Below are 27,776 nucleotides of genomic sequence, written 5' to 3' on the forward strand. Positions count from 1 at the left end.
TAATGAAACCCTAACTAGGATAGCTATCCAACTCTGCTGGTACCTACTAGGAAGGTACCACTGAGCTGGAGAGATGGCTCAGTGGTTAAAAGCACTGGATGCTCTCCCAGAAGAGCCTGTTCAACTCCCAGAAATTGTAGCTAACAACTGTCTGTACCTCTTGTTCCAAGATGCCCTCCTCTGGCCTCTGAGGAAACTGTACACATATGTTGCACATAAATGCACATAGGCAAAACACTCACATATATAAAATAAAATAAATACTTCTAAAAATTGAGGACACAGTGAAGAAAAGTGGAAAATGACTGAATAGCCAATTCCTATAAGCAAAAGATGTATGGCGGTGGCCCCATCCAGTTTCAGACCACATGAGTCAGCTTGCTTGTCTTTGAGACCCCAGAATGAAGCACTTCTTTGAACCCTGTAGATGCCCACCATAGGAGCGCACTTGATTTCAGTGTTATCACGGTGGATGCTGTTTTGACCACCACGAGGAGAAGATAAGAACAAAGGCTCATGAATGTGCAGTGACTGGTCTGCAGGCTCCATAGTCCTGTCCCACTGAGAACATGAGACCATGCAAATGGAAAAGCTATAGGTACTGAGCACTGTAGTTCACTGGGCAGGGTGGTAGAATACTGTGTGGCTGAGCAAGGACCCCCGGTTCCAAACCCAGTACTGGAACAAAGGAGGCATGAACAGAAAAACCAAAGGGCTGGTGGTCAACCACATGGCACATGTTGGGCAAACATGGAACCAAAGGGCTCAAGGGTAAGCTCAACCACATGGCACATGCTGGGCACACATGGAACCAAAGGGCTGGTGGAGAAGCTCAACCACACAGCACACACCCAGTACACATAGACCCCTGAAGAAATGCAAAACACGGGAGGGTTGACAGGCACAGAACAGGGAAGGGCAGTCCAAATGAAAGTGATCAAGCAGAAGCAAAAGGGAAGGCTAGAAAGTGGGAGGTCCCTCTGGTGTGGGTAGGAGTCCATGCCCAGGGAGGGCTGTAAGCGTTCAGTGGGAAGGCAGGGGGTGTGGAAGAGCCTGAATCCCATGCCTTCTCTGCTGGAAGAACAGCTAAATACAGAAACCCATCAGTCCAAGGGGCTTCTGTCGCAGGATATTTGATCACACTGTAAACCCCAAGATTGTGTTGTTTACTGGAAAAACCTGTTTCTAGTTGTGATGCGGCTCAGCCTTAGCACACAACTTTAATCCTTTTGGCTGGAATATAGACACACCTTTAGTATGCACCTTTAATCCCAAACAGTGAAGCTAAAGTTAGTTTGTAGAAGGAAGCACCCATGTTTGAAAGTGATGTCTAGGGGCTGGTGAGATGGCTCAGTGGTTAAGAGCACTGACTGCTCTTCCAAAGGTCCTGAGTTCAAATCCCAGCAACCACATGGTGGCTCACAACCATCCGTAATGAGATCTGACACCCTTTTCTGGGTGCATCTGAAGACAGCTACAGTGTACTTAGATATAATAATAAATTAAATCTTTGGGCCAAAGTGAGCCACAACCATATGTACTCATATACATAAAATAAATAAATAAGTCTGTAAAAGAGGAGAAAGTGATGTCTAATTGAGTTGTCAGACAAAGTGATGAATCAGAGAAAGATCTGACAGAATAGCATACACCTAACTCTCATGAGAAGAGAGAGGAAGAGAGGAAGAGAGGGAGAGAGGGAGAAGAGGAGAGAAGGCAATTTTACCAGGACAGTTGTATAAAATAGACAGGTTTCAGAGAGAACAAACTAGACACAGGTGAAGACAGAATGATCCAGGTAATGAGAAGGAGCCAGAAGATTAGACCATATTTCCAAAGTTAGAATGAGGCCAAGCAGAGCTGAAAGAAGCTAGTTTGAATCAGTCTCCTAGGAGAGGAGTTTGAGCCAGAATAGCTGAGTTGACCACACTGGCTGCAACACTAAGAGATCTGCCTGCCTCTGCCTTTGCTGGGATTAAAGTCAGGCACCACTACACCCAGCTTCCATTTGTTTTGAGACAAGACTTCTCTATGTAACCACAGCGAAGGTATATGATCCTTGTTGAGGTTTGGTCTGTTGCTAATGCTGAATTCTGTAGGTCTAGACACAAGAGTAAATTCTTAGGTTTAACAGCCTTTGTTATGCAAAACTTGCTCCTTAATTTAAAACTGTTGAGGTTTGGTCTGTTGCTATGTATTGTAAAGTTACATACTGGGTTTGGTCGGTTGCTATGTATTATAATGCTACATACTGGGTTTGGTCTGTTGCTATGTATTGGAATGCTACATACTGGCTCTGGTTACCTCAGGAACTAGGAGATCCTCCTGTAGATCAAGTGACACTATGTAACCTTGCCCCAAGATACCTACAGCTGGGCAGCAGAGAGATGGGCGGAGTTTCAAATGCCAGGCTTGGGAACTGAGGCAGGAGACCACAAGGGAAAGAAGAAGCTGGAGAGGGAAGACATCATAGAGTAGATGAATCATGAAAACATGGCCAGGAGGGCGGGTCAACTGGAGTAAGAGTGGCCAGGCAGGACATGACAAATTATAACTTGGGGTTATTGTTGGGGAAATAGATTCTAACAGCTTAGAGGGAAGCTATCTGCCCAGCTCTAATGCTTTAGAAGTTTATCATAAATATAAAGGTTTTGTTCCTTTATCTAGGAACTGAATGATCAAAGGTGGGGTAGAAAGCCCTGATTGATGAGTAAATATTATCTACAACAGATCTTTTTCTTTTTTCTCTTTTTGTAATGTTGGGGATCAAGGGTGGCCTTGTCCATGTTACCTGGGAGGCACTTTGTCATCAAACCTCCCCTTGTGCAAGACTTCTGGATATGACCAAATAGCCCAACATATCTGCAGCCATCATAAGGGCCAAAAGTCGTTAAAAAAAATAAAACAAAGGGCTGGAGAGATGGCTCAGTGGTTAAGAGCACTGACGGGCCTAGCAAACACATAAGTGGATGCTCACAGTCAGCTATTAGATGGAGCACAGGGCCCCCAATGGAGGAGCTAGAGAAAGTATCCAAGGAGCTAAAGAGATCTGCAACCCTGTAGGTGCAACAACATTATGAACTAACCAGTACCCCGGAGCTCTTGACTCTAGCTGCATATGTATCAAAAGATGGCCTAGCCGGCCATCACTGGAAAGAGAGGCCCATTGGACACGCAAACTTTATATGCCCCAGTACAGGGGAATGCCAGGGCCAAAAAATGGGAATGGGTGGGTAGGGAAGTGGTGGGGGGTAGGGTATGGGGGACTATTGGGATAGCATTCTAAATGTAATTGAGGAAAATACGTAATAATAAAATATATATATATATATAAAAAGAGCACTGACTGCTCTTCTAGAAGTCCTGAGTTCAATTCCAGCAACCACATGGTGGCTCACAACCATCTGTAGTGGGATCTGATGCCCTCTTCTGGTGTGTCTGAAGATAGCAACTGTACTCATATACATAAAATAAATAAATAAATTTTAAAAAGATAAAACAAATTAAAATGATCCAATTTTAATCTAAAAAGAAAGGAGATTAGAAAACCAGGTCAGCGGTTAAGAGCACCGGCAGCTCTTACAGGACCCAGGTTTGATTCTCAACACATACATGGTGGCTCACAACCATCTGTGACTTCATTCTCCAGGGATTCAATACCCTTTAAAAAAAAAGATTTATTTATTATTATACATAAGTACCCTGTAGCTGGCTTCAGATGCACCAGAAGAGGGAGTCAGATCTCATTACGGGTGGTTGTGAGCCACCATGTGGTTGCTGGGATTTGAACTCAGGACCTTCAGAAGAGCAGGTAGTGCTCTTACCCACTGAGCCATCTCCCCAGCCCCTCAATACTCTCTTTTGAGGTCCATGGGCACCAGGAAGACACATATATTTATTTGCATATATATATATATGTAAAATATTCATTATGTACAAAATAAATCTAAAAAAAAGTTTAATGGTCCATTTTTTTCCCAAAAACATAGAGTGGCCCTCAAATACACATGAAGATGTTGAAACCCACACAAATGAAAACACTTCTCATCTCCGAGTCTGGCAAACATGGAAAAGTCCGCCCACACATTCTGATAGCGAGGCTTTGAGGAAGTGCGCATGCTCACACACGGCTATGGGAATTCACACCCAACAAGCCTCTGGAGGGGGATTCAGCAGCACGCCTAAGAACCTCGTATGTGCACATGCCGTCTGAGCTAGCACTTACAGAAATATGTGTGATAAAAACCACACGTGTGTACATATCTATTTTCTTACGTTGGGAAGGTACTTAAAAGTTGAAACTACAGTACCACACAATGCTCTTATATCCACACTGAGATGCTGCTATGCTGTGACCTGCAAGCTCTGGACTCAACCCGTCCTGGGGCGACCAGAAAATGAATATAAAGCAAACTCACAGACATTCACGAAGAAGAGCTGGGGTGGGGTGGGATATGCAGTTTGATGGAGACTCGCCAGCTGCCTGATGCTTACTATATACGGTGTTTGCTATATACGGCTCACCAAGGAGGCAGGTTAGATGATTTGGGTAGGGGGTCAGTTGGAGGGGAGCAGTTTCAGGCTACAGTCACTCAGGAAGAAGAGGTTATGGTTGATACTTTCTAGACATCCTTACTCAGACCTTGCCTTTCCCCCGAGGCTGACCCGGCGAAGGAATTACCATTCCCACGAGTCCCTGAAATGATAGTGTTCCTGTCAACCAACCACACACATTCACTTAGGACTTCATCTGTTCTCCACACTATTATATACTAAAGTGCCTTAATTGTTGATAAGTCAGATCGTTACACTGCCAATACTTATTTAAAAATTAAAACCAATAATGCTTCTGCCAGGAGGGCATGGTGACATACATCTTTAATCCCAGCACTTGAGAGGCAGAGGCAGGCAGATTTCTGAGTTCAAGGCCAGCCTGGTCTACAGAGTGAGTTCCAGGACAGCCAGAGCTACACAGAGAAACCCTGTCTCAAAAAAAACAAAACAGTTTCTGCCATGAAAAAAAAATGTTTTAAATTGAGGTTTTATGTATGTATACATATATATATTGCTTTTGAAGCCCACTTCATATTGCTTTTAAAATTCAAGATTATTTGTAATCTCTGATAGTTGGGGGTGGGCAAGCCATAGCATTATATGTACTTTTCTATCTCTGTGAAAGAAAACAGTTAATGAATCCTAAACTAGAAATGTCGGTAGAGTTGGCAGATCTGTCCTTATTTGCTGTATATACACTTCTGTATCATATAAGCGTCCTCCATTTGAGTACATTCACTAAGCACATATTTGAAGAAGTAGACAGGTGGGAATAGCTATGTTAGATGACTAGTATCAAAGAGCGGTGGCCGGAGAGCTAGCTCAGTGGTTAAGATAACTGGCTGTTCTTCAAGGGGACCCGCGTTCAGTCCCCAGAACCTACATGGCAGCTCAGAGCCTTTTGGAATTCAAGTAACAGGGGAGTCAGTGTCCTCTTCTGACCCCTGTGGGCACCATGCATGCATATGGCTTACAGAGATACATATAGACAAAAACACCCATACATATAAAATTAATAATAATAATAATAATGACAATGATATTTTAAAAGAGAGAGCAATGGGGGTTAGAGAATTGGCTCCGTGATTAGAGCACTGGCTGTTCTTGCAGAGGACCCAGGTTCAATTCCCAGCACTGACATGATGGCTCAGACTAACCCTCAGTGCTGGAGTTCAATCCATGGCCTCTCACCCTCCGGGAAGTGGTTGATGTCATGGTAGCAAGGAAGCTGGCAGTATAGTGTTTGGAACAGAAAAGGGATAGAAGTGCCCACTTAGCCATGGCAGGTCTCACTAGCCTATGAAGTCTAGCCTCCAGGGCAGAACGGAGGTGTTCACGTTACTTTACCATTCGGTACGATGATGGCTTTCCCGCTGATGAGCCATTGTTCTCATGACTGATTAAAACACACTTGATCACAGGCAGGTCTTGGTTTGTAACGGTCTCAAGAATCATTACTGACAAAACAACTGTAAAACAAAGCAGAACAAAAAAATAATGACGTTGGTACGGGCACACTGTAGGGAGAAAATCAGCATATGTCTTACCACAGAACAAGAGAACGAAATGCAAGCGGGGGGGGGGGGGGCACACGGGACGAATAGTCAGAAGCGAGTACAGGAAGGAAAGTTTCATGAAAGCTGTTGTAGCTCTGAATGACAGCAGGGCATCCCATGGAGCTAGCTGTAGCCATGGCAATGTTCTCCCTCTGTGCTGAGAGAGAAACTTAGGTTGCTGTCTTAGTCAGGGTTTCTATTCCTGCACAAACATCATGACCAAGAAGCAAGTTGGGGAGGAAAGGGTTTATTCGGCTTACACTTCCATACTGCTGTTCATCACCAAAGGAAGTCAGGACTGGGACTCAAGCCGGTCAGAAAGCAGGAACTGATGCAGAGGCCATGGAGGGATATTCTTTACTGGCTTGCCTAACCTGGCTTGCTCAGCCTGCTCTCTTATAGAACCCAAGACTACCAGCCCAGAGATGGCACCACCCACAAGGGGCCTTTCCCCCTTGATCACTAATTGAGAAAATGCCTTATAGTTGGATCTCATGGAGGCATTTCCTCAACTGAAGCTCCTTTCTCTGTGATAACTCCAGCTGTGTCAAGTTGACACAGTTGCTAATTCTGGGATCCCGTAGTGGACAGCTTCCTCTCTCCTCTCTCTCTCTCTCTCTCTCTCTCTCTCTCTCTCTCTCTCTCTCTCTCTCCTTCTTCTGTTAGAGAGCACACCAAAGACCTCAGAAATGCATGCTAGGTGACCCTCTATCAGTAAGTTCTTTCCAGGGAGGTACATCAACCCTAAGCCCTCAAGCTTAGGTATTTTTAGAGCCTTTGGAGGTATTTGCTTATTTCGTTTTAATTACTTTTGAGCTAGCACACAGAGTGATGTGTTTCATTATGGTACTTTTCATGTTGCGCTTCATTTAAGCTTCTTGGTTAAATAAATGCAAATATCCCAGTGTTCATAGCGATATTTTGACCAAAAAAAAAAAAAAGCTCTATACAAAGGCCACCAGAATCAAATTTATTCACCGACCCAGTGGCTCTTACACTGCCTTTAGCAGTGAGGGACTACTCAAGAGTGTGTTCTTGTCATTCAGAATATCTTTTACTGGCCCTTGAGTGATAGATCTAATAGAGGCAGGAAATAAGTGTATGTGCCCAGCCGATTCTGTCCCTTGTAATCTCAGAGCCTCTGGGATATTAGTTCCCTTCTCATCACAGTCTCTAGCATTTTTACTCTCCACTCTTTTAAAAATGTGATTTTGCCAAGTGTGGTGAGGCATGTCTTTAAGATTTATTTATTTATTTTATGCATATGAGTACGCTGTTGCTGTCTTCAGACGCACCAAAAGAGGGCATCAGATCCCATTACAGATATTTGTGAGCCACTATGTGGGTGCTGGGAACGAAACTCAGGAACTCTGGAAGAACAGGCAGTGCTCTTAGCTGCTGAGCTGGTGCGTGTCTTGTCTTTAATCCCAAATTCCTTTCATTTGAACCCTGCTTGGTCTATATAGCATGATCTAGGCCAGCCAAGGTTATCTAGTGAGACCCTGTCTCAAAAAACCAAACCAACCAATCAATTATAACAACCATGATGCCTTTATGGTCTAATTCACTTAAATTGACTACGTTAGAGCATTTAACTTAGGTGATGGGTATAATGTGTTAAAGCTTGACCTATACAAGCACCCCAACACACACACTCAAATCGATTGTGAGCTTTTCTTTTATCCTCCAAAGTTTCCTGCTTCAAACAGGTTGCTGTCCTCAGATATTGTCCTGCAGCTAAACATGGGATTCCAGCTGCATTCTCAGCAACGTCTGCTACAACAAGACCATCAGTCTTTCTGTCACTTGAAATTGTATCATCATTGCATCTGTGTGTGGGCCACAGGTCAGGTAGCTGAGCTAGTGTGGTGCCCACTTTTACCAGCTGAGTCATCTTCTGCCTACAAGACTTTCCCTCTTCCTCCGGCATACTACCTTAGATAGACAGTGTCCCCTCTTTGTTTCTTTGTTTCTTTGTTGTTTTACTGTGGTGATGTACTCTCTTCAGATAGTTTGATCAATTCAAGTTCTTCAAGGTTTATTTTAAAGGGTAATATGTTTATTTTAAAGGTTATTTTGTAAAGGGTGATATGTATTTGTAACACACGGGGCTTTTAACGTCACACTGCATCTGTGTCTGATCTTTGTTTTCCTGGTGGCCTTGCTGAGGCTCATTTCCTTGCCTTTTATTAACCTTGGTTACCTCGGCTTGTCATTGCTCTGCTTCTCTCGTTCATTGGGTTTTAGCCCTGGTCATGATTTTTTCCTTTTCTTTTCTTTCTTCTTCTTCTTCTTTTTTTTTTTTTTTTGTTTTTTTGTTTTTGTTTTTGTTTTTGTTTTTGTTTTTCGAGACAGGGTTCCTCTGTGTAGCCCTGGCTGTCTTGAAACTCACTTTGTAGACCAAGCTGGCCTCAAACTCAGAAATCCGCCTGCCTCTGCCTCTCAAGTGCTGGGATTAAAGGTGCGCGTCACCACGCCCAGCTATGATTATTTTCTTTAACTTTGCTTATATGGAGCTGAATCTGCTATTTTCCTTTTGTTTCTTCTTTTCTAGTATTTTTTTTGTTTTGTTTGTTTTTTGTTGTTATTTGTATTGTTTGTTTGAGACAGGGTTTCTCTGTGTAACCCTGGCTGACCCAGAACTCATTCCATACACCAGGCTGGCCTTGAACTCAGAGATCTGCCTGTCTCTGCTTCCTGAGTGCGGGGATTAAACTTGCACAACACTGCGGTTAACTTCCTCTCAGTGTTTGTCTGTTTGTCTGTTTGTTTGTTTGCTTGTTTAATGTGAAGCCATTGCTTTGAGATCTTTATTCTTTTGTAGTGGCTCTCACCTATAATACCAGCACTGAAAAGGCTGAGCAGGCAGATAACGTCCATGAATTTGAGACCACTCTTTAGGCTACAGAGCAAGCAAGCCTCTGTCTCAAAATCATGACACTGTAGCTAAAAGCTGTAATTACTAATTAATAAGTAAATATCTAATAAGAATCTAATGTTCTAAATTTGGGGCTGGGGGCATGACTCAGTAAAAGAGGGCTTCCCTCAAACATGTGAGGTGCTCAGTTGAATCCCTAACAAAAAAACAAAAACAAAACAAAAAAAAAACCCCAAAACTGGAAAACAGCAACAGCTCGGGCTAGAAGGGCGTCTCAGTGGTAATCCCTGCTCGAGCATGACTTTAGAGGAACCTCACATGTTATCACATTCATCGTCTTTTCCTTACTCTTCAGTTCAAACTACATTTGATTTTCTGGTTTCTTCTGGACCCGTGGACTCTTCATAACCGTGCTTTGATTTCTCAAATACGTCTTTCTGCTAGCAATTTCTAATTCGGTACCGTTTCTGTCAAATGATACATCTTTTACATCTGGAATCTTCCGAAGTTTGTTGGAGTCGTGTTTTGTAGCTCAGAGCAGATGCTGTCCCTGTAGGCTCATCAGCTGCGTGCGCCTGGGGGTGGGGGTGGGGGTGGATGTTCAGCTGCTGTTATCTTAGCGGCTTGGTCGACAGTTGGTCAAGACTTCTCTTTGCCTCATTGATGGCTTCCCTGCCGGTGCTAATGACTGACAGAGGCTGAACCCTGAGAAGATGATGGCCGATTTGCTGGATTTTCCTTGCACCTCAGCCAGAGCTCCCACACACAGTTCCCAGCTTTCCTAGACACGTGGATGGATGGTTAGGAGTCTTTTGTTCTTTTGATAAAACAAGCCTTCCATTACAAGTGACTCTGCCCCGAAACACATTCTGATGCTGCTAAGGTCCTTCTAGACGTTTAGATTAGGGTTAGCATGAAATTTTCCCTTCATTTTAATGAATGAATGAATGAATTAATTAATTATTGAGACAGGGCCTCACTCTGTAGCTCTAATAGACCTAAACTCACTGTGTGGACTGGGTTGGCCTTGAACTCACAGAGAGCCTTCTACCTTTGCTCCCCAGCCCTGGCATTAAAGATGTGTGCCACCACTCCTGGCCACTCATTCTTTTCTGCTTAGCCTATTCCTCTCTCATGTGTAGGAAACTTCATTTATGTGGCACAAAGGTTGAACTTTTCTCTTTTAATGAAATTAACTTTGTCCTTTTAAATACTGATTTTCATTTTTATGTTTTAATTAAAACTTTATTATAAAGAACTTGAAAATAAAATTGTCACACAGCAAAATTACCTTTTTGCTGTGATATTGGTGTTAAGTTTATGAGATTATTGGTGTGATTAAATCTATCATTCTGTCCTTTGATTTCTATGTACTTTGTTTGCTTTTAATTCCCTTGTCTTCTTTTTTCTGGCTTCTTTGGGAATAACTGACTTTTTACTTGAGTGTGTGTGTGTGTGAGTGTTTGTGTGTGTGTGTGTGTGTGTGTGTGCATACAGAGGCCAGACATTGACATGTGTGTGTTACTCTGTTATAGTTACTGTTGAGGTGCTGTGAGCAGACACCATGACGAAGGCAAGTCTTATAAAAGACAACATTTATTTGAGGCTGGCTTACAGCTTCAGAGCTTTAGTCTGATTTCATCATGGTAGAAAACACGACAGTGCGCACGCAGTCAGATATATTGGCTGGAGAAGGAGCTGAGGGTTCTACAACTTGACCTGAGGCAGAAGAAGAACTGACACACTAGACCTAGCTTGAGCGTAGACCTCAAAGCCCACCTCCATAGTGACACACTTCCTCCAACAGGGTCACACCTCCTAGCAGTGCCACTCTTTGTGGGCCAAGCATTCAAACCCATGAGTCTATGGGGACCACTCCTATTCAAATCACTACAGTCTCCATCACTCACAACCTAATTTTCTGAGACAGGTTCTTTCACGGAACCTGAGTTTCTGTTTCACCAAGAGGGCCAGCAAGCCACTGGGATCAACCTATCCCTACATCCCCAGCCCCAGCATTACAGAGGCGTGGCCTTCAAATGGATGCAACCGATCCAAATTCTCAGAACAACGGTATTTTCTGATCACTCCTCCTGTATGATAAGAGGCATTCCTGGAGGGATGTGATAAGCACATCTCCTCAGCCCAGATGGAGAGCCCACGAGAGAGCAAGATCCAGATGCCACCAAAGTCCAGCTGGCTTGAACCAGTGAGTTTTATTGGTGTTACAAAAATATGGGTGAGGGGTCACTTACAAGAGCAGAAATGACTCAAAGAATGATGCATCACCAAAGCCCATCCCAGCATGAGCTCACACAGCTGGGAACCCGGAGCCCAGTGCACAGCCTGCAGGCAGCTCAGCAGGTTGGAGAGCATCCTTTCCAAGTGACTCCATTGGGCTAAGCCTCTTGCAGGCAGCGCTGCTAGTTTCTGTTTCTCCCGGGCAGCTAGTTGGTCATGATCATCTCAAGAGTCGTCTCTGCAGCTTCTATTGCTTACTCTGGTAGGGACCTAGTGAATCCCTTCAGTTTTAGGGGCTTCTTGAAGCTGTTTTGAAGTTATTTTTATCTCCCTGCTTAGGATGAAATGTTTCAACTTCAGGGGAAACTGTTATGCAACACAACATCATTTGTATCCATAATATACAAAGAACTCCTCAAACGCAACAATAAGAAAGTCACAAAGCAAGGAAATGAGTAAGTGTGTGGGAATTGCATCACATCATCAGCCACATAGGGAAACACAAGTCAAAACCACAACATGCTGTGAATTAGAACTGGGAGGCCGGGAGGGAAGCTGGCAGCAAAATATTAAGACTCCGACCCAGGCTGAGAGGGGAACCAGGGACAAACCCAGAAATCCTGACTGCAGCCCGTGCAGACAATAGTGTTGAGCAACTGCAATCCCTATATGCCCTTGGGGCAGATGAAGATGGTTACGCATTTATGTAGCCTAAAACCCATCTATACAATACCATGCTTATGTATTTACCCAGGAGAAATTAACACTATGCGCCTGTACTTGAATTTTTACAAAACCACTCATAATTGGCAGAAACCAGGAGAAAACGGAAGTTCAAAAGGCAACTTAATAGATAAATAAACTACGACATAGCCACACATTAGAATACTATTCAGCAATAGAAAGGGAAAATACTGATATATAATAGCATGAGGTAATTGCAGAGATTTTTCTGAGAGTCCAGACATGGTGGGGCACAGCTTTAATCCTAGCATGCAGGAGGCAGGGGGAGGTGGATCTCATGAGTTCTAGGACAGCCAGATCAAAACATCAACAGGCCCAAAGACATTATTCTTTGTTTGTAAACCGAGTCAAAAGACCGCATATTATACAGTTCCACACACAATCTTTGAAAAGAGGGGGAAAATAGCAACAGCAAAGAGATGATTGACTGCCAGGGGTTGTGTGTAGAGAACCGGGGGTTTACAATGACCACAAGAAAATTGGGGGTGCGATGGATATGCTCTGCGTGTGGACGGTGATGTCAGTTGTCTGCTTGCTTCTAATAAACTCTGGGAAGCAGACATTTTAAAAGGCGACATTGCTGTAGCAGCGTGACTCAGTACTCATGCGTAACTTGACGTCATCAGTGTGAGGGTTCTTTCCCAAGAATCCGTTCCAAAGTGGAAATTCCCAGATCATTGTGGCAAAGCCAGGTGGGGACCTGAGGGAGCGTTGGAATCAAAAAATGGCGGGGAGGCTCCCAAATTTATCTGCTTTGAAAGGAAAAGAGTGGCCCTGGGAAGGGTGCTTCCAGGAGGATGACGTTAGTCTAAAATCAAAGTCTAGGCTAAAGTAGTTCTCTCTTGAGAAGCTCACGGTTCCTCCTACACTGTTCATACCTCCAACCCGCTTGACTCACGCTGGAGCCTCTAATAAAGTCTTTTCTTAATAAACCACAACGTTGTTTCGCACAACACCAGAACTAGGTAAATCCAGGTGTGGTAGTGCATGCCTGTAAGCCCTCCGGAGCTTGCAGCCCTCAGGAGGCTGAGGCAGGAGAGTTGCCTCAACTCTCAGGCAAGTCTGGTCTCCATGAGTTCAAAGCCAGCGAGCTACAGAGTGAGGCTGTGTCTCAACCAGCAGACACAAAACTCAAAGTGAACAAATAAATATAAGCTCTCCGGCGACAGAGCTATGGGTTTAGACGATATGAGACAGGGGAATGCCAAGACACCTCATCGCCTTTTCTTTCTTTTTAAACAATACTAAGAAGAAGTTTAGAATTGTTACATGTATGCCACATGATACCTGATACCTTCAGAGTCTGAAAGAGGACATCTGATCCCCTGGAACTGGGGACACAGATGGTTGTGAGCTGCCATGAGGGTGTTAGGGACAGAACTGAGTCCTCTCCAACCCTCATTTTCCATCCAAGCATTAGCCACACCCTAACATTTTACCATCTTGATTAGCCTCAAATCAGGTCGGCCTCTGTATTACCGTTATCACAATTAAAGTCTTGACTGTGTCTGGCCTGGACCACTGCCAACAGCTCCCCAGCTGGTCCCTGCATGCCAGCTCAGCTCTCCATCCTCCACATTGACACCACACATCCTCCACCCAAAACCTTCACCACTCTCTGGCAAGGTTCTTCCCAGTTTTGGATGGACTCACAGATCCCTTTAGAAATCATGCATGTAATGAATATTTTTCCCTTAAAAGTAAATAAATAAAACAATGTACATGGGTGACCGAGAAGGAGAGGGAGAGGGAGAGAGATATAACAGATGCCCTGAAACCAGTCAGAGGTTCTTGGTCTCCATGATAAAGGCCAAGCTCCCTGCCAGCAAGATGGCTCTGTGCATGAGAACAGCCATGCATGAGAACCCAAGCTTTGATCTCTGGACCTACGTGGTGGAATGAGACAGCGACCCCCTCAAGCTGTCCTCTGACCTCCATACACATACCTTGGTGCTCCTGGGCACATAAGTGCGTGCAACACACACACACTAAATAAGTATAAAAAATTAATTTTCTGAGTTAGAACATTATAAAATATAGCCATGGTAATCCTAGAGACCTTAGTCACTTAGGACTAAGTCTTAGAGACTTAGACCCAGCAACCAAGACAAGAAATACGGTTTTCCTCAGGTATATTACCCTGAACCCGGTTTTCCTTAGGTGTGTTACCCTGACCCTTGTTCCTTGCTGGGTTTCTTTCCTACTTGCTGGGACTGCCTTCCCCCTCTGCTTCCCCCATCACACATCTTCTCAGCATTGATGGAATGGTCTCCTCTCAGAAGCTTGGCCTTAGTTTCTGTCTGCGTGAGAGGCTACACTTCCGTAGATGCTTCTAAAATTGTACCACAACTCCAGCTCTGTGGCATAGCTGGCACCTCAGCCGCCAGCAGCTTAGCATTAGCCCGTGAATCCTTTGAGGGCAGTGCTGTGAGGTAATTTGGAGGTGATGTATGGTACCTGGAAAGGTACCAGGGACAGAACTAGGCTCGCATGCATGCTAGGCTGGGTAAGTGCTGTAATACGGAGGCTCAGCACAGCCCTGGGGAGCATTACATGGGTTCTAGAAGTAGACCTTGCTCAAAAGCACTTAGAAGTAGTGAGAGAGAGAGAGAGAGAGAGACAGAGACAGAGACAGAGACACAGAGACAGAGACAGAGAGAGACAGAGACAGAGAGAGACAGAGACAGAGAGACAGAGAGAGAGAGGCCATACACACAGGATTGACTCCAAGCCTCCTAAGGGTATTTTCAGACTCTGTCTCCCTTTCTGCAAAGCATACACCTAAGTCAGGCACTGCAGACTCATCTGATGACGGGGCTGTCTCCTGTTCAAAAAGAGAAACTTCAGTGCAAAGCCATTCCCACCACCAAGTTTCCTCTTTGCATTTTGAGTCCTGAGATGTCTACCTGCATTTCCTCCAAGAACAGAATAAGTAGCACTGGGAAGCCTGACTCTGAGCACAGAGGATTTTGTTTTCCAGACAAGGTTTCTTCTCCGTATAGCCCTGGCTGTCCTGGAACTGACTCCGTAGACCAGGCTGGCCTCGAACTCATCAAGGTCCATCTGCCTCTGCCTTCTGAGTGCTGGAACTAAAGGTGTGCACTACCACTGCCCGGCAATCACAGATTTTGAAGACAGAATTTAGTGTGTACCTTATAATTAAAATCCAGTATTTGAGAGAAAAAAATGACAAGATCCTGCTCCAGTGTAGACTATAGCGGATTCTTGGCTCCCAATCAACATAATAATGACAGTAGTGAAAACACACACACACACACACACACACACACACACACACACACACACACACACACACATGCACTTTACTGTTTAAACAATCCCCCCGAAATACCAATAGTTCCTCTTTTAGGATCTTATGCAATCCCTCTAGCCGCAAAAGAACATTGTGTGTGTACTTTACATTATTTTTATATTTCCTTCACATGTGTTGGTATCTAAAGAACAAAATGCTATGAGCCAACTTAACAACCGTCCGTGACTTGTACAACAACTTTCGTCGTTATTTCCGTACCACGGAGGAGACAGTCGCTGCAGAAACTAGCCAAACCACCCAGGCACAGGGCTCACGAGAGACCCTGTCTCTTAAAGGAAGAAAACCTTTTGACCTTGTAGCCACAGCTTAAGCTTCCTTAGAAGCCACAGTGAGGGAGAAAGCCCAACAAAGTTTGCAGGGGTGGTGACCCCAACACTTGGAGGTAGGAAGAACTCAACCAGGCCGATCTTGTTGGTGAGACTCTGTCTCGGGGGGGGGGGGGGGGAAACGACAAAAAACAAGGCACCTCAGACTCTAAACACTCTCCTCAGGTAAACCCTTGAGAGTCCTAAGATGATCTGAGTGAGTAACTGTCGGGTAGACTAAGCTATGCAGTACGTTAAACCAAATTTATATTCCTATTTTCTGTAAGGCCCCTTTGTAAGTCCTGAGGACTGGATGTGGTAGCATCCATGTCTGTAATCTCAGGACTGAGGAGGCAGAGGTGGGAAGAGTTGGTTGGGGCCAGCTTGGGCCAAAAAAACCCTTCCTCAAAAAGTCCCAAAGAACCCGGGCAGTGGTGGTGCATGCCTTTAATCCCAGCATTTAGGAGGCAAAGACAGACAGATCTCTGAGAATTTGAGGCCAGCCTGATCAATGTAGCAAGTTCTGGGACAGCTAGGGATACATAGAGAAACCCTGTCTTGAAGAAAAGAAAGAGAGGGAGGGAGGGAGGGAGGGAGGGAGGAAAACAATAAATGTAATATTTTATTTTATATGCTAATTTTTTAATTTACAAATAAAAGTTTGCCATGATTTTTGTTTTTGTTTGTTTGTTTGTCAAATCAAAATTTCACCCAGAGCTAGGAGTGGTAGCACATGCCTTTATTCCTAGCACTCAAAGGCAGAAAGAGGGAGGTGGATGCCCGTGAATTTGAGGCCAGCCTGATATTACAGAGTGAGCTCCAGGTCATCCAGGACTACATAGTAAGACCCTGACTCCAAACCAAGTAAAAAAAAAAAACATGCTAGGTAATACTTAGAAGGTATTTTGAGTCAGCAAGAAGGATTCTTCTCTCCCTCCCTCCCTTCCCTCTCTCTCTCTTTTGATGGCAATCTCTGACATCCAATTCATATTTCATTGCCAGGGGCTCCTGCCACACTGATTTCCGAGTATCATTAGAGAGTGAAGACAGGAGAGGCCCAGTCTGAACTGAGGAGATGGTACGGGGTTGGGGTTCTCAGTGGAGCAGAAACACTCCCTGGTGAGAAAATGTCCTCAACACATTTGCTCAAAGCACCATTCAGTAAACTGCTTCTTGCTAGGTACCATGGCCTGAGCTACAGGAGTTTAGGACCAGCCATAGTGGAAAGACCAAATCCAAACAGCCGCCCAGCCAGGCTGCAAAATATACCTTTACAGTCTTGGCACTTAAGAGGCTAAGCCATCCTTGGCTATAAGATTCTCTCTCTCTCTCTCTCTCTCTCTCTCTCTCTCTCTCTCTCTCTCTCTCTCACACACACACACACACACACACACACACACACACACACCCTATTCTAAACCAAACTGCTTCTTCCCCACATGCAAAAGATTGTATTCAACTTTGCAACTCATCATTTATTTTACCTCAACTGCAAGAAGATTGCTTTTTCCACAGGCATATAATACAATCTGTCTATAGTTAAGAAATTTTACAAGGTAATGCCCTTGGGACTCCTATTCTTTTCTAGTTGAAGCATCACTGAAGCATGCTGTCTTTATTTAATTTTTTTTTTTTTTACCCTTGTGTGTCCACACGATGTGGATATATGTATGGTTCACACTTGTTAGTGCAGGCATGTGCAGGCCAGCATGCACTTCTGGAGGTCAGAGGAGAACCTCAGGTCTTTTCACCCTCCACCTTGTCTGAGGAAAGGCTGTTGCTTGCTGTTGCATGGCTGGCCTAGCTGATCCATGTTTTCTAAGGATTCTCCTGTCTCCTTCCCCATATCCCTGTTTCCCTGATATTACACACCAAGCTTGGCCTTTAAATAGGTTCTGAGGATTCAAACTCATGCTATGTTTAATCTATAGGTATTTAGCAATCAAAATATCTGTTGGTAGTACTCTATCTCTTTCCTCATTGTAAAATATATATATATGAAAACAGCTGCTGAAAAGTTAAACTAACTAAAAGGGAATCTCTTGGGGCAGGAGAAAGGGTTCAGTGGTTAAGAGCTCTTCTAGTGTACTGGGGTTTGGTTTCCAGCACCCACATGGTGGCTTACCATCATCTGTATCTCCAAGGCTAGGTGATTTGGCGCCCTCTTCTGGCCTCTGTGTACACTGCACACACATTGTACATATACATGTAGACATACCTGACTACCTGAGTTTGATCCCTGTGACCCATGTAGTGAAGGGACAGAACTGACTTCTACAAGTTGTCCTCTGACTTCCACCTGCTTACTGTGACACACACACAGAGAGAGAGAGAGAGAGAGAGAGAGAGAGAGAGAGAGAGAGAGAGAGAGAGAGGGAGAGAGAGAGAAAGAGAGAGAGAGAGAGAAACAGAAGGAGCTGGGCAGTGATGGTGCACACTTTTAATCCCAGCACTTCAGAGAGAGAGGTAGGTGAACCTCTGTGAGTTCAAGGCTAGCCTGGTCTACAGAACAAGTTCTAGGACAGCCAGGAATACATAGAAAAACCCTGTCTGTTTCAAACCCCACACCATACACACACACACACACACACACACACACACACACACACACACACACACACAAAGATTTATGAAATGCTTTCCTTGGGAAAGACAAAGACTATGGATCTGTTAAATAGAATAAGACTGGATATCCATACCTAAGCTGAGACACTACCATCCTTTGCCTTTTTGCCTACATTGTCCAAAACAGTTCTGTGCTTGACACAGAAATAAGCACTCAATAACATGGATTAAATTAAAATTTTTCTCCTCATTTGTGCTTCTATTCGCTTTTCTCATCTGAAGTTTTCCTAGGAAATGCAAACTCCAGCTTTAAAGATGACCTTTATTGTATTACGTGTTTGTATGTATGTGTGTCTGTGCATTGGTAAGTGTGTGTGCAAGTGCTGGTGTGTACATATGCTCAGAGGTATCAGATCCCCTGAATCTACATTACAATGGTTGTGAGCTACCTGACATGGACACTAGGAACTGAATTCTGGTCCTCTGCAAGAGCAGCCTTCACTCTTTACCACTGGGTCATCTCTGCAACCATGCCTTCCCCATCCTTACTATTCCTGACCTCATTATTTTCATAGATAGGCACTTTCAAAACCAATGAAAACATCTTAACTGATAACTAAAAGTTACTACAAGTATCATTCCATTTATAAGATGTAGAGCATTCTTTAATAGCATGGAGGAGTCCCCCCCCCCCCCATTAACCCTCGGAAAATTTACTACAGGCTGATATGAAGTTCCTATGAAGAAATTAATAGCTAATGTGAACTCAGATGAAGCAGGAATTAAAAACTAAAGCACAAGAGTCAGGGGCCATCACAGGTCCGGTATCCAAAGGGCCCATATATTTGAGTGCTTGGTCGCAGTTGGTAGAACTGTTTGGAAAGGGTTAGAAGGTGTGGCCTTGGAGGGGTGTGTCACTGGTAGTAGACTTTTGGGTGTCAAAAGCCTACACCATTTCCAGTTAGCTCTCTCTTTGTGTGAATCAAGATATAAACTGCTGCTCCAGTACCATGTCTGTCTGCCTATTGCTATGCTCCCACCATGACAGTCACAGACTCTCATCCTCTGGAACTGCAAGCTCCATTAAACTCCTTTTGTTTTCTATAAGTGGCCTTGGTCATGGTGTCCCTTTCTAGCAAAAGAAAAGTAACCAAGACAGGTTGGTACTAGGAGTGGGGTGTGGAGGACTTCGGGACTTTGACCACCATAAAAAGAGCTTAATGCACTAGGCACTTGGAAGACAATAGTGTTGGGAGCAATGTGGACCAGGGAGGCCCATCTCTGGAAGTTTTACAGGGGAAAAATACTAGCAACTGGGCTTGAGACCATCTTTCTGATATGTTGGCAAAGAATGTGACTGCTTTTTGCCCTTGTCCTAAGAATATGCCTGGGACTTATTTCTTTGGCACAGTTTATTCCAGGGTAGCCTTATAGTGACCGTGTTGTGTGGTTCTGCGTGATCACTCTCTTGCCGATCTACAGTGAAAAGGGGGCACAAGCAGGGCAAAAAGAAATTTTAAAAATGTACAGTTTGAGTTGAAAAAGAGCACCAGGAAATTTAAAGTTGAAGCCAAGTCTTGTGCTCAGAGAGTTAAGAAGCTTAAAGAAAAGCTTAAAGTGGGGGCTGGAGAGATGGCTCAGCGGTTAAGAGCACTGACTGCTCTTCTGAAGGTCGTGAGTTCAATTCCCAGCAACCACATGGTGGCTCAAAACCATCCATAACAAGATCTGGAGCCCTCTTCTGGAGTGTCTGAAGACAGTGTACAGTGTACAGTGTACTCACATATAGTAAATAAATAAATAAATAAATCTTAAAAAAAAAGAAAGGCTTAAAGTGACATGGAATCCAGGGAGTCCTGCCCTCAGGCCGAGACCCCACTTACTTAAGCTGAGAGTCTACCTTTAGTTATGAAGCATATAGGAGTACACCGGTTGTGGAATGTCCCTTCGCAGTTAAGGAGAGCGTCTGAGACCAGGCCTGTGTCAGGGAACTCCCTACATGGAGACCCACAGAGGCCAATGCTAAAAGCTGTGAAAATGAAGTCTGGACTGTGTTGGAGACCCTAGGATGTTGGGGATACCAAAGCTATGGGATTCCTGCCAAGGACAGCTTCAGACCAAGAACCAGCTCATCAAAGAGAAGTGTGTCACAGTCAGCGAGGCTGGAAGGGCAGAGCTGTCTAAGCTTTTGACATCAGACAGAGCACAGGATTTGGAGTTTGCCCTTCAGTCTTGCTTTGATCCAGTATTTCTTCACTACATTCTCGTTTTCACATTCCAAATGAAAATGTATTTTCTGTACCGTTGTATGTTGGAAGTACACACTTTGCTTTTGGGCTTTTGATTTTACAGGGAATTACAATTAAGAGACTGCCTTGAGTCTCAGAAGGGACTCTGAACTTTTAAACTGTGTTGAGAGTCTATGGGGACTTTCACTTGATCTTAGCCAAAAGGCCGAGAAGCGATCTATGGGGACTTTCAAAGTAGGATTAAATGCGCTTTGCATGATGACAGGGCTAAAAGCCAGCAAGTGGGGGCCAGGGAGTGTACTGTCCCGTTCTGAGGAAGAATGGCCCCCTTAGGCTCATCTGTTTGAATGCTTGTGCCACAGATATAAAACCAATTGGGAAGGATTGGGTGTGGCCTTGATGGAGTAGGTATGTCATTAGGGGTAGACTTTGAGGTTTCAAAAGCCCAAGCCATTCCCAGTTAGCTTTCTGTGTCTCATGCTTGTGGGTCTAGATCTGAGCTCTCAGCTACTGCTCCAGCACAGCCTGCCTACCATGTCTGTGTCAGCCCCGCCCCCAGAAGAGCCATGGACTCACCCTCGAAAACTGTAAGCAAACCCCCGAGAAAGTCTTTCTTTTATAAAAGTTGCTTTGGTCACAGTGTCTCTTTACTGCAATAGAAAAGTAGCCAAGGCAACCAATAACAACGTCAGCAACAAGACTGTGTCCTGCTGCTCTATGAACTCCTCGGCCATAATGGAAGAGACAGTCTCTCGTTTGTTGTCATATTGAAATCCTCTCTTTGAAGTAGCAGTGCCCAACACAAATAAAGCCACATGTACGTGAGGCCTGGAGTCTGAGCCCCAGCACTGAAGGAGAGGGGTGGGGTATAACAGTGATTTGCTCTTTGTAAATCTCACCAACTGGCAAAAGTGATATAGAGTGAGTTTGAGGAGTGGGGGTAACTTGGAAGCTGAGTCACTCTATGTCTTGACGTACAGTGGTTATGTAGGTACACTGATATATAACAACTGGGGAGTGGACACAGAAGATTTTGCACATGTGTTGCGCTTTGAATCTGGAGAGGGACTAAGACATTTCCTACGAAGGAGTTCAGTGCGGTTTGAGCATGGCTGCAAGTCCTACTCTGATTCTGAGTTACTTCCCTAGAACCCTTTAGCCCTTTAGAAAAATCATCTCTGCTATGGGAAAGTCACTAATCTAATCTCATACACAGCCAAAGCTAACCATTTTGCATTAATAGAGCCTGAAAAGAAAAGCACGCCACGCCATGCGTTTGAGATGTCCCTGTGCATCAACTCGCTTAAGAAAGGTACAGCGTTCTCCCCATCCTTTTCCTTTATAGCCTACATTTTTTAATTTTATCATCTTTTTTTTTAAAGTAATTGGAAACCGTTTCTGCTCATTTAATGTTGCAAAATGTTTTCTCTATTTGTCACGGAAGGTTCAAGCCAGAATCCTAAATGTTGGAAATGAAGGGGAAATAGGCCACTGGGCAGACTGAGGCCAAGCCAGGAGTGCCTCAGAAGGCTGCAAAACTAGGGCAGGGCCTGATCTCCCCCCACCCCCACCCCCGACTTCTAGAACTGTCTCCAACTCCAACTCAATCCAACCCCCTTGTCTTCCCAAACAGAAAGCTGACGCGAGACCGATTAGAACTGGGCAGAATGGGGACTTTCCCCCCTATAGTTAGTTACTATTTTCAATCACAGCTATGCTTCTACCCGAACAGGCAACTTGGGAGAGTAGTCCTAGGAGTCCTTGAAAGTGTCACTAGGGTTTAATCCTAAAATAAGAAAAGTATGGAGAGGGGAAGGGTAGCTAGTTTTTAAATTTATAAATCTGTTTTGCATAGTATTTCCAAAGTAACTAGCCACTGAGTGAAGCGAAAATTGGTACAGGTGGGGGTCGTTAGCAGGGATGACCGCTCTAGCAGAGGATGCTCGCAGTTTTCCCATTAGTTTGCTCTGTCAGCCTACATCTCAAAGAGGTGAGAACGCACCGGCTCGAGAATCTATAGTACCCAGAGGTCGGGTCAGGGAGTCTCGGGCCACCTGCGCTGCTGAAGAAGACTCTCAGAGGCTGACGGAGCATCCAAGCCCAAGCCCAGGCGCGGTGGCCTGGGGACTGAGCTGCAGAGGAGCGCTGCGGAGGAGGGTGAGGGCAGGGGTGGGCAAACCAAAGCCAAGTTCACCGCTTGAAAGGGGGGACGTGAAAGAGGGGAGTGATGCGGCGGCGAGGGGAGCGCGCGGTGGGTATGAGGGAGTGATGCGCGCTCGGCCGGGGTGCAGAGGGGGTGAGGGGCCTTACCAAGCAGCAGCAGCCGCCGGTCGCTGCGCTGCGCCAACGCCCGCATGGCCTCCGGAGCGCGCGGTAGCCAGGCCGCCGGCCCAGCCTGTGATGCGGTCCCAGCGGCGCGCCCCGGGCTGCAGGTGGCTCGCTGAAGGATGCGCGTCACTGACCACAGATTCCCTCGGACTGGTGCAGAGCAGAGGGGGAGGAACCTCTCTCCAGAGGCCGCGGCCGCTCGCTGCTAGGCGGGCTGAACTGGCGCAGTGCTGCAGCCGATCCCACGTGCCCGCCGTGGTCCCCAGCCTGCGCTCCTGGCACCGGGACTGCGGCAGGGGAGACTGGGTGCGGTTCGGCTGGGGAAGTTGCCTGGACTCCGTGGTTGAGTCCCCGGACCTCTGCTTTAAACTCCTAAGGGTGAGAAGAGTGGTGACACACAGACCTCCTTCTTCATGCGCGGGGATCTTTGATGTCCCGTGATGGGCACTGAATCGGTGCCATACACTGGTAACCCCGTGAGTTTTATTCCACATCTGGTAGATCTGCATTGTGGACTGATTTTCTTTGTCTCCCTGTCCTTTCTTATAGGATGTCCAAGATTCCCATCCACCTCCGACCCAGAAAAGCAGACGCGGTTTCAAGGTCAATAAATTAGAGAGGTTAAACAGACACCCAAACAAATTAGACCGTGCACCTCAAAGGATGTTTGGAGTTGTCACCTCCTAGTTCTGGCTTTTAGTCTCATAGTGTCTCTAGGTAACAATTATTTCCCGTGCATCAAGCTGAATATTGAAAGCACAGGATAGCAGCCCTGGCTTCCCCATGAAGGAACCCTCCTGAGCCATTTGTCCTCTGTGTCCTAGTTCTCTCCCCATAATGACGTCAGTAATATCGCTCCATCACAGCAGTCCTCCGCTCCTCATTCTTTTCATCGTTTTTCTCTTCAGGCATGACCCCTGAGAGCATACAAGCACACTAACAACACTGTTTCTCCTCCACTCAGTCCACAGCACTATCAGCCTTCCCGCTAGGGGAAACTTCAAAGTGACGTCCTCCGGGCAGCCACTGTGGAAAATGACATGGGCTTGGTGCTTTAGGCATTTTAAGGTCAGGTGCCCGACGCATGGATTCCACTTCTGGAATTGCAACAGGAGCATGAAGAAACATTCCAACATTCCTGCACACCACAGTGAGACTGTCCACTGATCAGCGGCCAGACGGAGAAATATACATATGTAAAGCAGCACATTTCATCTTTAATAGGGAGGGCAATTCCCACACAGCTACCTCTCCAGCCTATTCATGGATCTTTTTTTTTTTTTAATCATCTGATAGCTTTGTGGGGCTAGAGATGTAGCTCACCGGTAGATTGCTAGCTTAGCTCTTGCAAGGCCCGGGGTTATATCATCAGCAAGAAAAAAAGTAAAAGAAAAAGAAGAAGAAAAAGAAAAAGGGAAAGAAAAAGAAACACAGACCCAAAACCTTCCAGGTGTGGAGAGTTCACTCTCCGAGACATGTGGTGCTCAGGCTGCTGAGATGTGTATCTGTGGTTATCGGTTATTCATCTGGAACCAGAAGACAAAGCTTAGGTCCAGCCCATCCCAGGACAGTTCTCAGAGGCCAGCCTTCACTTGGGAGATCACTTCTTCAAACCAGGTTTTTGTTTGCTTAGTTTGCTTTTAGGCTTTCCCCTTTAATAAAATGGAAAGAGAAGACACCAACGCTAAGATCTTCCAGTCCTGGTACATTTGCAATTACAATAATTGACTTAAAAAAATTTCTAGAGCTGGGTTTGTTGCTATACACCCATAATGCCATGAGGCGGAGGCAGGTAGAGCATTAGTCAGCCTGGGCTACATAGCAAGACCCTATCTTAAAAAAAAGGGCCGGGCGTGGTGGCGCACACCTTTAATCCCAGCACTGGGGAGGCAGAGGCAGGCGGATTTCTGAGTTCAAGGCCAGCCTGGTCTACAAAGTGAGCTCCAGGACAGCGAAAGCTATGCAGAGAAACCCTGTCTCGAAAAACCAAAAAAAAAAAAAAAAAAAAAAAAAGGAAAGTGGAAGTAGGGAGATGGCTGAGTCAGTAAAGAGCTTGCCATACAACCATGAGGACCCCAGAACCCAGAGCACTCTTACTACTGAGCTACACCCCCAGCTCCGATAGAATCTCTTATAAGCATCACTATGAATAAAGAAGTCAGTGGCCAATGAGCTGGAGCAGGAAATAGGAGGTGGGACATCTGGGAGAAAAAGAGAGAATTCTGGGAAAGAGTTAGCCACAGGAGATTTGCCCGGAAAGCAGCCACATAGCTGAACTAATATAGAATAAGAGAGATAATTGGGTTATGAGCTAGTTGGAGAACAAGCCAAAGCTTATGGCCTAAGTATGTATTAATAATTACCCTCAGAGTCGTTATTACAGGGAACAAAGTGGTGTGGGAGAAAAAGCCCGAAGTTACAAACTCCCATTTGTTATTGAATCGGGATCTACCCTCGGAGGCCAGAAGGGGGCACTGGATCTCTTGGAACTGGAGTTATAGGCAGTTGGAACTTAACCTGAGCCAAGAAGCAGTAAGTGTTCTTTAAAAAGGAGCCATGTCGCTGGGCAGTGGTGGCACATGCCTTTAATCCCAGCACCTGGGAGTCAGAGGCAGGTGGATTTCTGAGTTCAAGGACAGCCTGGTCTACAGAGTGAGTTCCAGGACAGCCAGAGCTACACAGAGAAACCCTGTCTCGAAAAACAAACAAAAAACAAAAAAAAAGAGGGGGGGGGGGTGGCATGTCTCCATTCAGTCCCTGGAACCAATGTGAAAAAAACCAGGCATGGTGTTGAATACTTGTTTTGTTGTTGTTGTTGTTTATTTAAGATTTTATTTATTTTATGCATATGAGTACAATATTGCTGTCTTCAGACACACCAGGAGAGGGCATCGGATCCCCACTACAGATGGTTGTGAGCCATCATGTGGTTGCTGGGATTTGAACTCATGACCTCTGGAAGAGTAGTAGGTGCTCTTAACTGCTGAGCCATCTCTCCAGCCAGAATACTTGTAATCCCAGAGCTGAGAAGGCTGAAATTAAGATTCCCCACAGGGCCCTCATGGAATGCCAGCCTGGCCTCCTGGGTGAGGCCCCTGCCAGTGAGAGATCCTGACTCAAAAAAACAAGATGAGAGATAGGGAAGTAGCACAGTGGGTTAAGAGTGGTTGGTGCATAAGCCTGGGGACCTGAGTTCAAGTCCTCAGCACCCACATGTAAAGTCAGGCAAGGCGATAGTGTGCAAGAGTGTTTATACCCTCAATGCTGTATAGGGACAGGAGGTATAGAGACAGTAGGGTTGCTGGGGCTTGATGGTCACCATCCTAGCCCTGGGCTCAGTGAGAGGCACGGGAGTATATATCCATATACACCTATGTATGCACTCTATATGTGTACCACACATACACACACACACACACACACATACACACACACACCAAATAAATGCTTTTTAAAAAGAAAGTAAAATAAAAAAATAAAGGTAATCCACAGAATGGAAGAAAAAAAAAGAATACTGGGCTGGGGATATAATTCAATTGGTAAAGCTGGGCTTATTAAGCCCAGAACCACACAAACAGGGGGTGGTGGTATATGCTTGTACCAGGGTGGTGGTATACGCTTGTACCAGGGTGGTGGTATACGCTTGTACCAGGGTGGTGGTATACGCTTGTACCAGGGTGGTGGTATACGCTTGTACCAGGGTGGTGGTATACGCTTGTACCAGGGTGGTGGTATACGCTTGTACCAGGGTGGTGGTATACGCTTGTACCAGGGTGGTGGTATACGCTTGTACCAGGGTGGTGGTATATATACGCTTGTACCAGGGTGGTGGTATACGCTTGTACCAGGGTGGTGGTATACGCTTGTACCAGGGTGGTGGTATATATACGCTTGTACCAGGGTGGTGGTATACGCTTGTACCAGGGTGGTGGTATACGCTTGTACCAGGGTGGTGGTATACGCTTGTACCAGGGTGGTGGTATACGCTTGTACCAGGGTGGTGGTATACGCTTGTACCAGGGTGGTGGTATACGCTTGTACCAGGGTGGTGGTATACGCTTGTACCAGGGTGGTGGTATACGCTTGTACCAGGGTGGTGGTATATGCTTGTACCAGGGTGGTGGTATATGCTTGTACCAGCACCTAGGAGGCAGAAGCAAGGGGATCAGAAATTCCAGGTCACTCTCAGCTACACAGCAAGCTGAAAGCTAGGTTGGGTTACATTTGATCATATTTTAATAGACAGACAGACAGATAGACAGAGTGCCAGCTAGTTTTGTGTGTCAACTTGACCACAAACTAGAATCATCAGAGAGGAAGAAGCCTCTATTGAAGAAAATGTTTCCATAAGATCTGGCTGTAGGGCATTTTCTTAATTAGTGATCAATGTGGAAAGGCTCAGCCCCTTGTGGGTGGTGCCATCCCTGGGCTGGTAGTCTTGGGTTCTATAAGAGAGCAGGCTGAGCAAGCCATGGGGAGCAAGCCAGTAAGCAGCATCCCTCCATGGCCTTTGCATCAGCTCCTGCCTCCAGGTTCCTGCCCTGCTTGAGTTCCTGCACTCACTGCTTCTGATGATGAATGGTGGGAGACTGAACCCTTTCCTGCCTAGGTTGCTTTGGTCACAGTGTTTCATCACAGCAATAGTAATCCTGACTGAGACAGACAGATGACAGACAGAGAAGCGTGGTTCCCAGAGCCACATCTAGGGGATCTGATCCACTTCTGGCCTCCACTGGCACCAGGCACCATCACACATGTATGTACATAAACACACATACACACACACACAGAAAGAGAGGGAGACAGATAGACACATATACATAAATATAAATATTTTTTTAAAACCAAACAAAATCCCCCATAACAACAACAACAGCAAAAGGTGGATGGCACCTGAGGAGCGACACTCGACGCTGACCTCTGGCCTCAACACAGCAGCTCATGCACCTACACGCCTAAACGTACCTGCACTCGTGGGAACACACACACACACAGCTCCTTGCAAAGAAACACATCTTGGGA

General features: G+C 45.4%; 1 protein-coding gene and 1 long non-coding RNA gene across 3 annotated transcripts in view; one reads left to right on the top strand and one right to left on the bottom strand.

The window, feature by feature from the left end:
• The window catches only part of Flt3 (FMS-like tyrosine kinase 3), a 69,749-nt gene extending 46,743 nt beyond the window's left edge, over window positions 1-23,006 (bottom strand). Inside the window, exons 1-2 of the mRNA NM_010229.2 lie at window positions 22,737-23,006; window positions 5,902-6,023 (exon numbers count right to left, since the gene is read on the bottom strand). Of these exons, the coding sequence (NP_034359.2) occupies window positions 5,902-6,023; window positions 22,737-22,782 (168 nt within the window). The 5' untranslated portion in view covers window positions 22,783-23,006. The remainder of the gene's footprint in view (window positions 1-5,901; window positions 6,024-22,736) is intronic.
• Window positions 22,071-24,436, top strand: Gm26597 (predicted gene, 26597). 2 transcript variants are annotated; one of them, NR_165432.1, is made up of 2 exons: window positions 22,071-22,416; window positions 23,304-24,436. It is a non-coding gene; the product is annotated as a predicted gene, 26597 (long non-coding RNA). The 2 variants fall into 2 exon arrangements; NR_165433.1 differs by lacking the exon at window positions 22,071-22,416 and adding an exon at window positions 22,971-23,132.
• Window positions 24,437-27,776: the final 3,340 nt, after the last annotated feature.

The sequence above is a fragment of the Mus musculus genome, chromosome 5 (assembly GCF_000001635.26).
Source record: "Mus musculus strain C57BL/6J chromosome 5, GRCm38.p6 C57BL/6J".
NCBI classification, from domain to species: domain Eukaryota; kingdom Metazoa; phylum Chordata; class Mammalia; order Rodentia; family Muridae; genus Mus; species Mus musculus.